General features: G+C 35.8%; 2 protein-coding genes across 5 annotated transcripts in view; one reads left to right on the top strand and one right to left on the bottom strand.

Moving 5' to 3' along the window:
• FAM169A (family with sequence similarity 169 member A) overlaps positions 1–5,830 on the top strand; it is a 182,747-nt gene extending 176,917 nt beyond the window's left edge. For all 4 annotated transcript variants that reach the window (XM_026498787.4, XM_057307228.1, XM_057307229.1 and 1 more), the window contains 2 exons: positions 519–722; positions 1,610–5,830. In XM_026498787.4, the coding sequence (XP_026354572.1) occupies positions 519–722; positions 1,610–2,158 (753 nt within the window). In that variant the 3' untranslated portion in view covers positions 2,159–5,830. The remainder of the gene's footprint in view (positions 1–518; positions 723–1,609) is intronic.
• A 719-nt stretch (positions 5,831–6,549) lies between these two features.
• On the bottom strand, positions 6,550–13,902 carry NSA2 (NSA2 ribosome biogenesis factor). Its single transcript, XM_026498789.4, has 6 exons — positions 13,733–13,902; positions 11,991–12,178; positions 11,751–11,901; positions 9,938–10,117; positions 7,681–7,873; positions 6,550–6,792 (listed from the first exon to the last, which is right to left on the bottom strand). Exons 1-6 carry the CDS (start codon positions 13,733–13,735, stop codon positions 6,725–6,727), a joined length of 783 nt encoding a protein of 260 aa, XP_026354574.1. The 5' UTR covers positions 13,736–13,902; the 3' UTR covers positions 6,550–6,724.
• Positions 13,903–13,923: the final 21 nt, after the last annotated feature.

Genomic DNA, 13,923 nt, shown 5'->3' with positions numbered 1-13,923 from the left:
GCAAGAAGCTGTATCCAAACTCAGCTTCCCACAAGACTGGTAGTGCTTCCTCCCCCTGGCAGGGTAACCCATAACTTCCCACCAGCCCCAAAGATTCTAAGTGCTGATCAGCTGGTGTTCTGTAAAGAGCTGGCATCAAATCTAGAGTCTCTGGTGCCTTTTTACTGAAAAGGTTCCACTCCTGATGGCCCTATAAGGAAGAACAAGACAGCGACAGGGTGTCTTCACTGCATCTCAGACCTGTTCTGCGTCTACAGAGTATCATGGTCTGTCTGCTGTCTCCATGAGAACAGAGGGAGTTTGGGTTACTTGTGCATTCTTTTCTTTTACTGACCCTGCCTGAAGTTTCCTGTTTTTCTCAGTAAGACTCTTCCTTAACTCAGGTCCTGCAATGTGGTAGACTTTATCTTGAGTCCTCGTGCATGACAGGTGGAGACTGAGAATGGACCCACCTTGCATGACAAATAAGTTAGCTTATAATTATGTCCTGACTTATTTTTCCTCCCCCAATGATGTAGGAATCTGAATTAGAGCCTATGAATGGTGAGATAATGGATGATACTCTTAAAACATCACTTATAACTGAAGAGGAGGACTCCACTAGTGAAGTTTTAGATGAAGAAATAAAATTGCAGTCTCTTAATTCCAGCGAAGACTCTACTACTCTTGTTCCACTGGTGGTAGAACCTTCAAAACCCCCTGACACTGTTGCACAGGATAAGGTAAGAGGGAAATAACTTAATTTTGTATAGTCAAACTGTTCCAGTGTTGGTGACATGAAAGGGGCATTGTAGTATGTATATTTTCCTCCCCTTTAGTATAGTCTTTCAGGAAAATTAATTCTATATTAATTGTTATGCTAGATTAGGTGTTTTAAGAAAATGGAATCAGTAATATTCCATAAATTCACATCTTCGTAACCTTGTAATACATACCTGACTTCTGATAACGAGGTTTTTTTGTAGATTTAGAGAAATGCTTAGACGAATAGATAAAGCATTATTTGCCAAATACTTGAATACCTATTGCTTACATAGTCTATGATGAATACAGTCATTTTAATTTGTTTTAATTATGGAGACAGATTAGTGGGAAAAACCTGATAGAGTATTTTTAAAGAAATTTCATTTTTACTTTCAAATATTCCAATTTAAGGCTAAAAAACTATTGTAAAGCATTATTTTATTAGTGTCTCTAATAAATAAATGAATAAAATTTCTATTGCCCTTACCTATCATCTAATGAAATTGTAGTCAAACTTATTGGGGTGGCACAGTGTCAAGCCCCAAAGGACTCTTGGTTCTGGCTCAGTAATACCAAAAATCTAAAAACTTAAAGTTGATTCATGGTTTTAAAGAACCTTGATAATAAAATGTCCTAAGTACTTTTTGAGGTAAAATAATTACTTTTATTGTATCTTTAAAACAAGAACCAGCTTATTACGTAAGACAGTTTGAAGTGATTGACTTGTCTTCAGAATATGTACACCCGATTAACGAAAGTATTGAGTACTGAATTCTTGAAGATGCAGTCCATTGTCATTGCGTATTAGTGTGATTATGTAAGAACTATACTGCAAAAGTTTGTTCACCAGGTTTTTTATTTTTAGACCTCACATATAGCTGACTCAGAAATGTTGCTAGATGAAGGCCCATCTGATGAAAAGGGGCACACTGAAGAGAAACTGCCACTAGTTTCAAGAAAGAAAGCACACTTTGGGAGTTCAGACAGTGTTGCTACTATCCCAAATGAAGAACGATCTGACAGTGGTTTTCCAAACTCTGTGATAGCTGAATTTTCTGAGGAATCAATCTCTGAGAATTTATCACCCAACACTACTTCTTCATTGGAAGACCAGGGTGACGAGGGGGTACCTGAGCCCCAGGAAACGTCTACAGCTCTTTCTCAGAGCTCTTTGATAGAGGTTGAACTTGAAGATGTGCCATTTTCACAGAACACGGGACAGAAGAACCAGTCAGAGGAGCAGTCTGAAGCGTCTTCTGAGCAATTGGATCAGTTTACGCAGTCAACAGAAAAAACTGTGGATAGCAGCTCAGAGGAAATAGAAGTGGAAGTGCCTGTGGTAGACAGGCGGAATTTAAGAAGAAAGGCCAAAGGGCATAAAGGACCTGCTAAGAAGAAAGCCAAGCTGACATGAAGAAGATATGCAGATGATAAACCCTCTTCTTTGTAACATAATCGTTGTTTTTAAAATATGGTAATTAATAAATGGCATGGGGCACAGGGCAAAAATTCCAAAATTTCACTTTGAACTTATTTATGATGCCGGTTTTCCGTCCCCCTTAGGACCTAGGATTCACCATTCTTTTTAATTTTTCAGGCTATTTTGTGTAAATACAATTTTTTTATTTTTATTAACCATGTTTCGACTTTGGGAAACCAGATCATACTATATTTTCTTTAGCAATTGGGGACATCTGACCATTAATATTTCAGAAAATATAAATTAAACTGAAAGTAGTAGGCTTTACATTACCTGTAAGGATCACAGAAGTCTTTTATACTATGGATTTTAATAGTAAACTTGGTGAGGGTTCTAGAAGTTTTATCTTAAAAATCAAAACTAATCATTTTTTAAAATGTAGGCATGTCTAAACAAAAATGTCAGTAAATGAAAATATACTTCAACTAAATGAGAGCACAAATAGAAATTTATGGTGAAAGGTTTATGCAGGTGGTATTTTGGCCTCTTAATTCTAGTTGTGTATATGAGGTTTCTTCCTTTGACTTCAGTGTCTGAGGAAAGGTATAAAATCTGTTTCCACCCAGTCTTTGTAACATCTAGCATTTACAGTACTGCTGGGGATTTAACTCTGGCATGTAGACACTAATATAATTAATATAAAGTATCATTTGAAGCTGGGGACTATACTTTTGTCCTCATCCAGTTAACATATATACTTCAGAAGTGTGAGAACCCTTCCTAAGGCTTCTCCTTAATCCTGCCACTGCCTTTACTCTAAAATCATATATTCTCCTCAGCTTTCATCCACTTCCCTCAAGAGTGATTCCCACCAAAAAATCTGCCTATCTGCCAGCTTATGCCCTTGGCATCCGTATCAGGGTAGATTTGGACTGTGCCCCACAATCTTAGATCTAGATGGAGGGAATGAATCTGCCCAAGGAGCTATAGTTAAAAGAGCTTAGATCAAATTGGACGCTTTGGTTGTTGCTCTGGTCTTGCTTACTCTGAATTTGTTCTGTGAGGACAGGTTACAAGCTAGCCTGTGTGTATACATTGTGGTACTATAGCGAAGGCCTTTGCCTAAGAAAACTTAAAAAACAAATTCTCTTGTTAATTTTTATAAAGTAATTTATTTAAAAATGAACCAAGTGGTTATTTTTAGAATCCAAAGAGAATCTTAAAACAGTCCTACTCTTTGGAAGTATTGTGTGTACTCAGATTGCAGGATATTTGGAGAGTGCTTTGAGACCATTTAGATTGTTTGTAAAACAGCTTGGTCCTTATCTAAATGCTTTGAGACCATTTAGATTGTAGAACAGCGTGGTCCATAACCATGTTATGACTTTCATTATTTGAGGTGCTAAGGATTGATGTCAAAGGTTTATCCAGTCTACAGTCAGGTGATGTCATTAAATTTTATTTTGGAATGTTGATATTTTAGGTCTAATAAGCGAAGTTAAAATGTTTCTGCAGGCAAAACAGCAAACCCTCCTATTCATGTAAAATTTTGAATACATGTATCCCCTACTTTTTCCTTAATTATTGGTTAGAGGCAAGCCAGATGATTTCACTCCAAATGAAAATTAAAGCACTTTGGCCATTTCAAATGCTGATTAATTGAAAAAAATAAGTATTGACTGGTACTAGTACATCTGTCACATGTTTATGCTGTTTTATAGATTTTGTGAGAAACTTTACTACAATTAGGGAAATAAAGATGAGGATTTAGTAAATTCTTAACATTTCCTTTTTTAATTTCTTAAAATAGATTTAAAAACCTAACACTTAGATATTTTACTTTTTTACTTGGATTGTTCATTGTTGAGAATACTTTCTTTAAAAGGGTATAGTCTAAGATTGAGCTCACTGACAACTCTTGATATGTGAATATAGTTGCTGAGTTCACAAAACATGTTTAGTTACTCATATATAACAGTACTAACAGTATAAACTCATACTTGTTAAACTTGTTTGGTTTATTCTTAAACAGCAAGAGCATTTTAAGCAGTTTCAGAACTTTTTGCTTAGCATACAAGAAAACTTTTATTACATATTATCTCTGACCGAAAATGTTATTTCAGGGGGTTTGTAGATGGTAGAGAAAGCTAGGTAACCTAGAAAAACCTTACTTTCGTGTTCAGTAACATGTTCACGTTCAGTAAATGAGTTCTGTACTCAATGAGTATAGAATTTATAACAAAATTTATCCTCAGTAAGGAATCTAAATAAAACTAATCAGATAGTTTTTTTGCAAGGGATTAGAAAAACTCGAGAATTACAGAGGACTGAAATCTGATTTCAGCCAGCTCGTCTAGTTGTTGAGTGTCTAGTCACATTCTATAGTCCTTTGTGAACTGCTTTTTTCTGTTTAGGAGTTTTATTTCTGGAAAAGAATTTCACTTCAGTTTGTGTAAATACGTGTATATTTCCTTGTGTAATATAAAGCATAGATATTAGCAAAATTTTCGTTCTTTCAAGTTTAAATTATCCAATTGCTAGACATCACAGAAATATATTTAAGAATTTATTATAAAGCTCCTCTAAACTTTTAAAGGTGAGAGGATCTATTATGATTTTTTATAAAATCAAATAGCATGACAGAATGTCAGTCTTCTACTTAAAATGTCTATATTCATGGTGTTTCCATTCATTGCAGAGAATAAATATGTCAAGGATAACACTTACTAGTGATTAATGGTTTACTTTTAGCTGACCAGAACACTACCTAAAATTGTTTCAGTGACTTTAGAAAGTATCTTGAAGGTTTATGATTACATCAAATTGAGTCTTTACCTAGTATCTAGATATCTGCTCTTATGTACTGCTTTACCCTTAGGGATTACCTTCTGAGGTTTGGTCACACCAGCAAACTGATACAGATCTTAATGTAAATACAGGATTTATACTAAGATTACTCATCTGTGTAACAGCATTTTAGAAATTTCTGCCTTCTATGTCCACTAGTAGCTAATCTGGTGTTTAAAGTGTTATCCAGTCTTTCATGGATGTGATTAGTTACAGATGTTATGCTTCTGTTGGCATACTTAATATAAAGCTTTCTTTGTAGAAGATAGTTAATTTGCTTACTTTGGGTTCTAAAATAAATAAGCAGACTGAGTTCTGTGGGATTATGCCTACCTTTAGTCTATTTTTTTTTTTCACCTTCCAAATCTTAAAGTCACTCACACATTCCCCATTTCTATTAGTGGCAAAATCAGTTGTTAAAATACAATTGTAAGAAAGGTTCAGCTTCTGTCATCCTGAAGTAATTGTACCATATTGGATAGTCATTCCCAAGGAACTAGCCTTTCTTTTCTTAGGGGTGTGTGTGTTCTAAAACTTCCAAGGTTTATAGAACTTAGAAAAGATGCTACATTATTCAGAATAGCAAGTCTTACTGAGGTACTCAAGTTTGTTTCCTTGGTAGTTTTTTTTTTTTTAAGTTTTAAAGTAGTATGTTTTGTGATTGTTTCTTGGCCTGTATTTTGATATTCTTTCCCTTTTCCCTACTTAATCAACAAAGATGTGTTTAGATATTGAATTTGTTTAGACATTAAATGATTTTGTTAAAGGCACAATCACATTGGTTGTACTTTCAAGACTAAAAATAAACAATTTAAAACCATTAATGTCATTATAAATTAATGTAATATTATGGACGCCTTAAGCTCAAAGCTACAGACATAATTCAGATCACGAAAGTGCTTTGACCAAGTTACAAACCTAAGACATGACCTTTTCTATATTATCCAAGTAACTGCAAACAAATTTCTCTTTAAGGGCATCAGTGCAGTCTTTTTCTTTTTAAAACAATTTTACCTAGAATTTGTAACCATTCTAAAAATACGAAAGCATAAACATTTTGGTGTATTTTTTTTCTATATATTTGGAGTAAAAATACAGTTCCAAGTAAGTATTACTATACATGATTGAGAGAAAAAAATGTTTAAAATACGGATTCACCAACTTACTGTATGAAGACATAGAGGTGAAAACATTTATCTAAATCCTTCGGAACTCTATTTAGTGTAGTCTGCCTTCTCTCTCCTGTGCTTCTAGAGTATAAATACTTTATAAACAAATGCTACCATGTGTTAATGCTACCTTTCTTAGGATTAATGAAAATTAGGTGGAAGAAACTTCAAGTAAGGTCTCAGAAATGACCGTTTCGTAGTCTAAGCTCTATATTTAAGTGTGCGCTGACCTTTCCAGTAACAAGTCCGCATTGCTGAGTGTCCACTAGTTAATGCAGATATGGACCAAGATACTTCTATAATTGTTTTTTAAAATTACTCAAATTTATGAACATCCAAATGCTAAAAAGACTCAAAAATAAAAGACCATTTATTTTAATAAATGTCTATTTTAATGTTTTTCAGAATAGAATAAATACTTCTCTTGATGACTGCAAATAGGTAAGGCTGGTTGGTAGTATTCAGAACCATCACAGTAATGGTGGTCTTCCTGATTGGTATGTACTCTTCAGTAATATAAGGAATTACTTGTCTGAAACTGCTGTCAAACCAGCAGGACTGCATTTATGCATCCATCATTTTCAGGATTGTTGGTAACCTGGGCATATTTTCCTGAGGAAAACAAAATGGGAAAAGGAGAGATGTTAATGCTGATAAAAATTAACTTTGCCCAAAGTATTTCTAATCACCATTTTTAAGAAAAAAAAATGACAGGATCAGTGAGATTTTACAAATCATTCAAAATCAAATGAATTCTGGAAACAATTTTTATATATTTTTATACTTTTTACAAATGGTGGTCAGCTCCACTCTGTTAGTAGGTTGTATTAACAAGCCTTTGTGGATTGACCTGAGCACTGTTGCTTTTGCACAGACCTTTCTTAGTAAAATATGCAACAAGTTTTAATTTTCAAATTAATTTAATCTGTCTTAATATTGAGGTCAGCCAATATGAAGTATGAGTCAATAACTCATATGAAGACTCAGTCAAGAAGTTAAGAATGTATTCTTCAATTTCAGAGAACACTGAAGTTTAGAAATACCTGGACACTAAAAGCAGAAAACTAAGAAAATGAGGGAAGAAGAATTAAAATTGCTGCATGACACCTTTTATTTTTAATTACTACTGAAATAGTGTGGCTATGTGTTTGGTATGTCTTCCTTCCTCTGCTATGGTTAATTTACTGTATTTTCTTTCAATATATATTGGTTATAACTGTAACTTTCTATCTGCTTCCCTCCTTTTAAAGCAGTCCTAAATTCTAACAATATAGTACACTTCATATAATTGAAAGCAATAATCTAAGGTAAAAAGAATCACATTCACAACTACTTTGTCTACAAAAACTATTCTTCCTAAAGATTTAAATCTGATGACACCATTTTAACTTAATCTAGCTCCTGTGCATTAAAATTTGCTGTGTACTTTCTATCACCTTGCAAATTTCAGTTTTAGAATTGTGTAGCAGCAGCAGTCCCATATTCAAAAATTTTACTTACCCCAAATAACTTTGCCTCCTTGTGTCACAAGGCCCAACTCACTCACGTTCACCTCAATTACAGTACCTTTGGTAATAACACCCAAAGTTGTATATAGTGGGGATGAAGGATTCTTTTTGACACCAAGTATTGGCAGGCAAAAGGTGGCTTTCAATTCAGGATGTGTTACATGGGCCTTTTTGAAACGTAAGCCCTAGTAAGTCAAACACAAAAATGTTATGAGTCTAAAATGTTAATAACGAGCAATGATCCTTTTTGCTTTTCCAATTGTCTTCTAAATCAAAAAACCCCATGGATGAATAATGTCAAATCTTAAGGCATCAAATTAAATACTTCTAATTCTACAGACTAAAAACCTGATAAATACGTGGGGGGAAAACCCCAAACACATACTCCTGCTGTTTTTAGCATGGAGTGTTACCTAGCATCATACTCAGATTTTCCTGTTATCTACCATTTCCTGAGGACTTGCTGCATGCCAGGCACTATGATGGAGCGCACAAACAGCTTATTTAAGCATGATAACCTTAGAGTTCCTCTCCCATTTTTTCTGAATGATTATAAAGATTGGCAGGTGAAATGATTTGTTCCCGGGTTGAATGGTGTGTGGATGGAATTAAACTTAATTCCTGATTCCAAGTCCCTGTAGACCTCAGCTGTTTTACATGATGAAGAGGGAGGGTGGACTGTTAGCTTTTCATTGATAATACTGGTCAAAGACTGAAGAAAGCTCGGAGAGGTCTGTTACACAGACTGGAGTCACTCATCACCTAGATAGGGCCTTTTGGGGTGTAGCACTTCAGAAGCCACAACACTCTACAATCTCTTAAATTTGATTTTTGCCTGTATGGGGACAGAGCGATACTAAAGTTCTTATTTATGAATTCTGTAATAAACTTACACAGCCGGGAATGCCATCTGACTAATGCACAATGAGATTTATCTGCCAACCTACAGAAAGCCTAGAACAGCATGATTAGTATATTCTCTTGCTACAGAACTGATATTTCTCGCTATAGAACTGATAGTTACCAAACTGTATTTAGAAGATTATGAATATGAAATCAAAACAAGGGAGTCCATAATACAATCCAGGGATGGGTGAAGGTTCTATAAATGGACAGTGAACACTTAAGTTTTGCAGGCCATACTGTCTCTCCTACAACTCCTCAAAGTCTGCAGGAAAAAACAGCCACAGACAATATGTAAATAAATGAAAGGGCATGGCTGTGTTCCAACAGAACTTTATTTACAGAAACAGGCTGCTTGACAACATTTTAATCCATTAAAAATTATTCAGGTTGAGAGCTAGGTTAACACTGCCAACTCTCCTCTGTTTTTCTAAGCAGGATGGATTTCCAGTGAGGAGAGCAATTCAGTCTGTTTCAAGGGATTCTGCAAAAAATATATAGCTGATCCTTTAACACAGGTTTGACCTGCACAGGTCCACTTACATGCAGATTTCTTCAATAGAGTAGTTTATTTTCTTTTAGGATTTCCTTAACATTTTCTTTTCTCTCGCTTTAAGAATATAATATATAATACACATAACATACAAAATATGTATAAATTGACTGTTCATGTTATCAGTAAGGCTTCCAGGCAACAACAGGCTATTAGTTTAGTTTTTGGGTAGTCAAAAGTTGTATGTGGATTTTGGGGCTGTGCAGGGGGTGGGCATCCCCAACCTGAGTTGCTGACGGGTCAACCAAATGTTCAGTAACATTTGGGAAAGGGGAGGAGAACGGTTTTGACCATCACGGTTGTCTACAGAAATTAAAGTTCCACTTTTATCTTAAATTCTTTTTTCAATGACTACATACTGAATGTTTTCAAAAGCTTTAAGATAATTTTCTTACTAAATAAGAATTGCTTCTTGAAAAAACTGCTACTCAAATTTTCTAACTGTTCTCAAAGAGAACAAGTGTCAGGCATATAGGTTGCTTGTTGAATAAGATGACTTCACGTGGAAAACAAAGATTCTAATATGACATATTTAAAATCAGGATTCACTGACACGGTCTGTAGTAAGAATTATTTTTCACCTATCTCTTATGAACCAAAGACAAGATTCTTGACAGTAGTGGAAAACGGCTAAGCCATCCCTATCAATAACTTAAAAAAAAAAAAAAAAAAAGCCTAAAAATATCTTTCGATCTCTTTTCATACCAATTTTAGGAATTTTAGGAAATTGTACTTTATCTAATTTAACACAGTAACTAGTATTTAATCCATCCCACTCTTGCAAGGGACTTACCATTGGCCTAATGAATCTTTCATATTTAGGTGGTTTTCGAGTAAAGCCGTCTCCAACAAAGCAGACTTTAGTGACCATCCTCTTCCATGCTTTCTTCTTTCTCTTTCCTGTTCGAATAACTTTTAATACTTCTGTTTCTCCCTGGGCACGAACTTTGGGTAAAGGAACTTCCCATTTTCCCTAAAAACAGACCACAGTTAAAATTTATAATGTTGGTAAAAGGCAATGAGAATAAAAAATTAAGTATGTTTTAGTTGTACAAAGTAGTGGATTCACTTTTTTCCTAAACCAACAAGATTTTGGCTCCAATGTTTTCTAGAAGTCTGCACTGTCTCCTTAAAAGCCCCAAATTAATTGGAATTAAGTTTTTATCATGGATACATTAAATAAAATGGTTTACGGGTGCTTGGGTGGCTCAGGTCATGATCCTGGGGTCCTGGGATCTAGCCCCACGTAAGGCTCCCTGCTTAGTGGGGAGCCTGCTTCTCCCTGTCTACCCCTCCCCTTGCTTGTGCTGTCAAACAAAATCTTAAATAAATAAGTAAAATGGTTTGCTTAAGCTATAAATCTCGACGCCTTATTATGGATGAAAAATGCCACCTGTAATAAGGCAATGATTTCTGGTAACAGCGTATGTGCTTACTACTAAATAGTGAATACTGTAAAAGTGGAAGACTGTCTCCACCTCTTAATTTACTCTGTATCTACCTCGAGTGGACTTTTAGATTACTATTAGGACAAAATCATCGTCACATATTTTGAACCTCTGCAGAATGAAAATTCTATGAAAAACTGAAGCAGTACAATGTAGTAGAAAGAATGTGATTTATTATTAAGACAGATTCTGGAAGCAATTCTACCACTCCATAGATGATGACCATGAAGAATGATTTACAACCTTCTGGACGTCAGTCTTTTTATCTGTAAAATGAGAAGGGGTTAGTAGACAACCTCTAAAATTTCTTTGGGTGCTCAAGTTAAACCATTCTAATTTTAAATAGTATACACCAAAATATAAGGAGTGTGGTTCGTTTTTTGTTTTTTTTTTTTAAGATTTTATTTATTTGAGAGAGACAGAGCAATTGGGGAGAAGGAGGAGAAGCAGACTTCCTGCTGAGCAGGGAGCCTGATGTGGAGCTCGATCCCTTCTGGGATCATGACCTGAGCCTAAGGCAGACGCTTAACTGACTGAGCCACCCAGGCACCCCAAGCAGTGTGTTTTTTAAAATCAAATTTGGAGACTGGACATTTCTGTTGCTATCTGGATTTCTGTCAATTTATCCACAGATGTTAAAAAATAGTATCTATGTCTTTTTCTGTTTTTAGCAGGCTTTAACCTAATTTGACACCAAGCGTAATCCAGTAGTATTAAAAAAAAAATCAGAAGGTTTTCCACTATCATACTTTTTAACAAATTTTAGCAATACAGGGCAGCAAAAACAAGCAGTTCTATCTTTCTCCACAAGACCACAGCATTAGGAGGTGTCAAGTATAGGAAGCTGTTAAAATACTGAATTTGAGATTTAGGCCTTACTACCTACCATTTTAGGTACTTTTTTTATACTAAAGATGGGTAGTATTCTAATAACTTTGTAAAAACCTGTTAAATGTTAAATTGCTAACATCTTCTCATGGTGAGAAAATAAATGTTTCGTTAGTTAATATTTAATACAAAATGAACTTTACAAAGAGTTTGATATCTAAATAATGGGAATAGTAGCTGGACTTCATATTTCCAATTAAACTGAAGAAAAAGACTAGTATTAATTTTCCTGAACAAAAAGAAATAAAGACTTCAATTTTTATTTCTTACCGCTTTCTCTTTTCGTTTTTGTTTAATCATATTGGAAAGTACTTTAGCTCGGGACTGTCCCTCTCTGTCTAGTAGATACGCAGGTACTGCTCCTTGCGGAGTCTTTTCATCATTCTTTTGTTTGGTGTTTCTCTTTTCATGCATCTTGATACTACCAAGAAAGAAGAAGATTCAAGATTATCAGTTTTAAAAATTATCACTCAAAAGATAACTTGTTACAATGAAGAACTCATCACTTACGTCTTTTTCATTTGTATTTTCTCAGCATGGCGCTGTTTATGGTAGAGCTTAGCTTTCAGACCAATCATCTTTTTTGCCTTCTTTGAACGTTCATGAGCCTCTCGACCTTCTTTCTTTCTTTTTTTCTCATGGTAATCCAAACGATAGCCATAGCGCTTCCGGTGTAACTCAATATATTCATTTTGTGGCTATAATGCAAGAAAAGTTAATTTTAAAAATTATTGACAGAATTGTGCTAAAAAACTTACTGAGTACCATATAAAGTACAGAAGGCCTTATGTCATCCAAATGTTCACTTGCTGAAATAACTCTTGTGATATTAAACCTCTTTACATGATATGAGTTAAATACATTTTGATCCTTAATGGTATGAGGCATCAGGATTTACATCTGTAATAATCTCAGTGAAAGTTGCTTGTTCATTGTCCAAAATCCACTGGACCACAAAAAGGATGACCTCATTCCAGGATCTCTCTTTTTTCCTGAACATCAGTAATCTGTTTTTCAATAACCTCTTCATCATTATTCATACTTTTTATTAAAGAAGTCTAAGTTTTATTGAAGTACAATTTATAAAGAAATGTGCCCTTTTTAAGTGTAGGTGTAGTTTTACATTTTGACCAACTACACAGCTTTGTAACCACCGCAATCAGGCTAGAGAATATTTCCATCACCTTTGAAAATTCCCTTGTATTGCTTTGAAGACAATCCTCTTTTTTCTACCTCCAATCTGTTAGCTATCACTCTAGTTTTACCTTTTTCACTGTGAAGAAGCTTATAGTATCTACAGTATGTAGCCTTTTGTGTCTAGCTTCTTTAACTTAAGGCTTTTGAGAGTGCCCCATGTTGTAAACATGTGTCAGTACTTCAATCCTTGTTATTGCCAAGTAGTATTCCGTGTACGGATATTCACTCATCCTTTGACTGGTTCGTGGATATTTGGGTTGCTTCCCATTTTTAGCAAATAAACACTGGCACAGAAGTCTTTTGTGTAGCCACATGCCAAACTTTTCACAAATGGCTGTACTATTTTGTATTTCACCAGCGATGTATGGGATCCCTTTTTGCTTTTTAAGTGCCTGTTTTTATTTTATATGCCACTTTTGCTTTACTTATGTGGCCACAGTCCAATTGTATTTCAAGACTGCAAAAATAAAATGATGCAAAGTCAACTCCAGCACAGAGAATAATGCCAAATAACAATCAACCAGGTACTATGTATCTAAGGTGTGTTTTCAACTGCTAGCACAATAAACTTCGCAGAAATCATGGGGAAGGCATGTGGAACGCTACCTTGCAGAGAAACAAATTAAGAGACATAGCAGAAAGAGAACGGATGTGGCACTCAGATCTGTGCTTTAAGCCTGGCTCTGCAATTCATTAGCTGCTTGGCCGTGGCCGGGCCTGCCTTCATTTTCCTCAGCAATAAAACGAAGTGGCAGTGGAATTAATGCCTACAGAATAGGGTTATCGCTAGGCTCTGGCACTGACAACATACAACACGTGGGGAAGCCCGGAATTTAACGGAGTGAAACCTATCTCGTTCTAAAGCTTGTCCTTTGGCAAATACCCCAATCTGCGTCCACCAAATGCATTTTTTTCCCCACTCAACGGAGTCCACCATCATTCCCTTCAGCAGTACCTCCCTTCCGCCTACCACCCCTCGCCTCCAGCCCCAGGGCCCCCAGGCCCCACCAACTCTGAAGCCCTTCGATGCGAGTGCCCCCAAACTACCTCCTCACCATGGTGACGGCCGAAGAGCCGCCAGGTGCAGCTGCCGGGGCGCGAAGAAGGTCTCAATTTTCGGGTCTCCCAGACCCGCGAGCTAACTCCACGCAAGCCGCGACCGGAAAGAGTCCTAAAACGACCGATTCGGGAGGAAGCGCGACACATCGGTTCCGGGCCTCCGTTCTTCACGTTTAGCCGGAAGGGC

The sequence above is a fragment of the Ursus arctos genome, unplaced genomic scaffold, assembly GCF_023065955.2.
Source record: "Ursus arctos isolate Adak ecotype North America unplaced genomic scaffold, UrsArc2.0 scaffold_5, whole genome shotgun sequence".
Taxonomy (NCBI): Eukaryota; Metazoa; Chordata; class Mammalia; order Carnivora; family Ursidae; genus Ursus; species Ursus arctos.
This window is presented reverse-complemented; position numbering and strand designations above follow the sequence as displayed.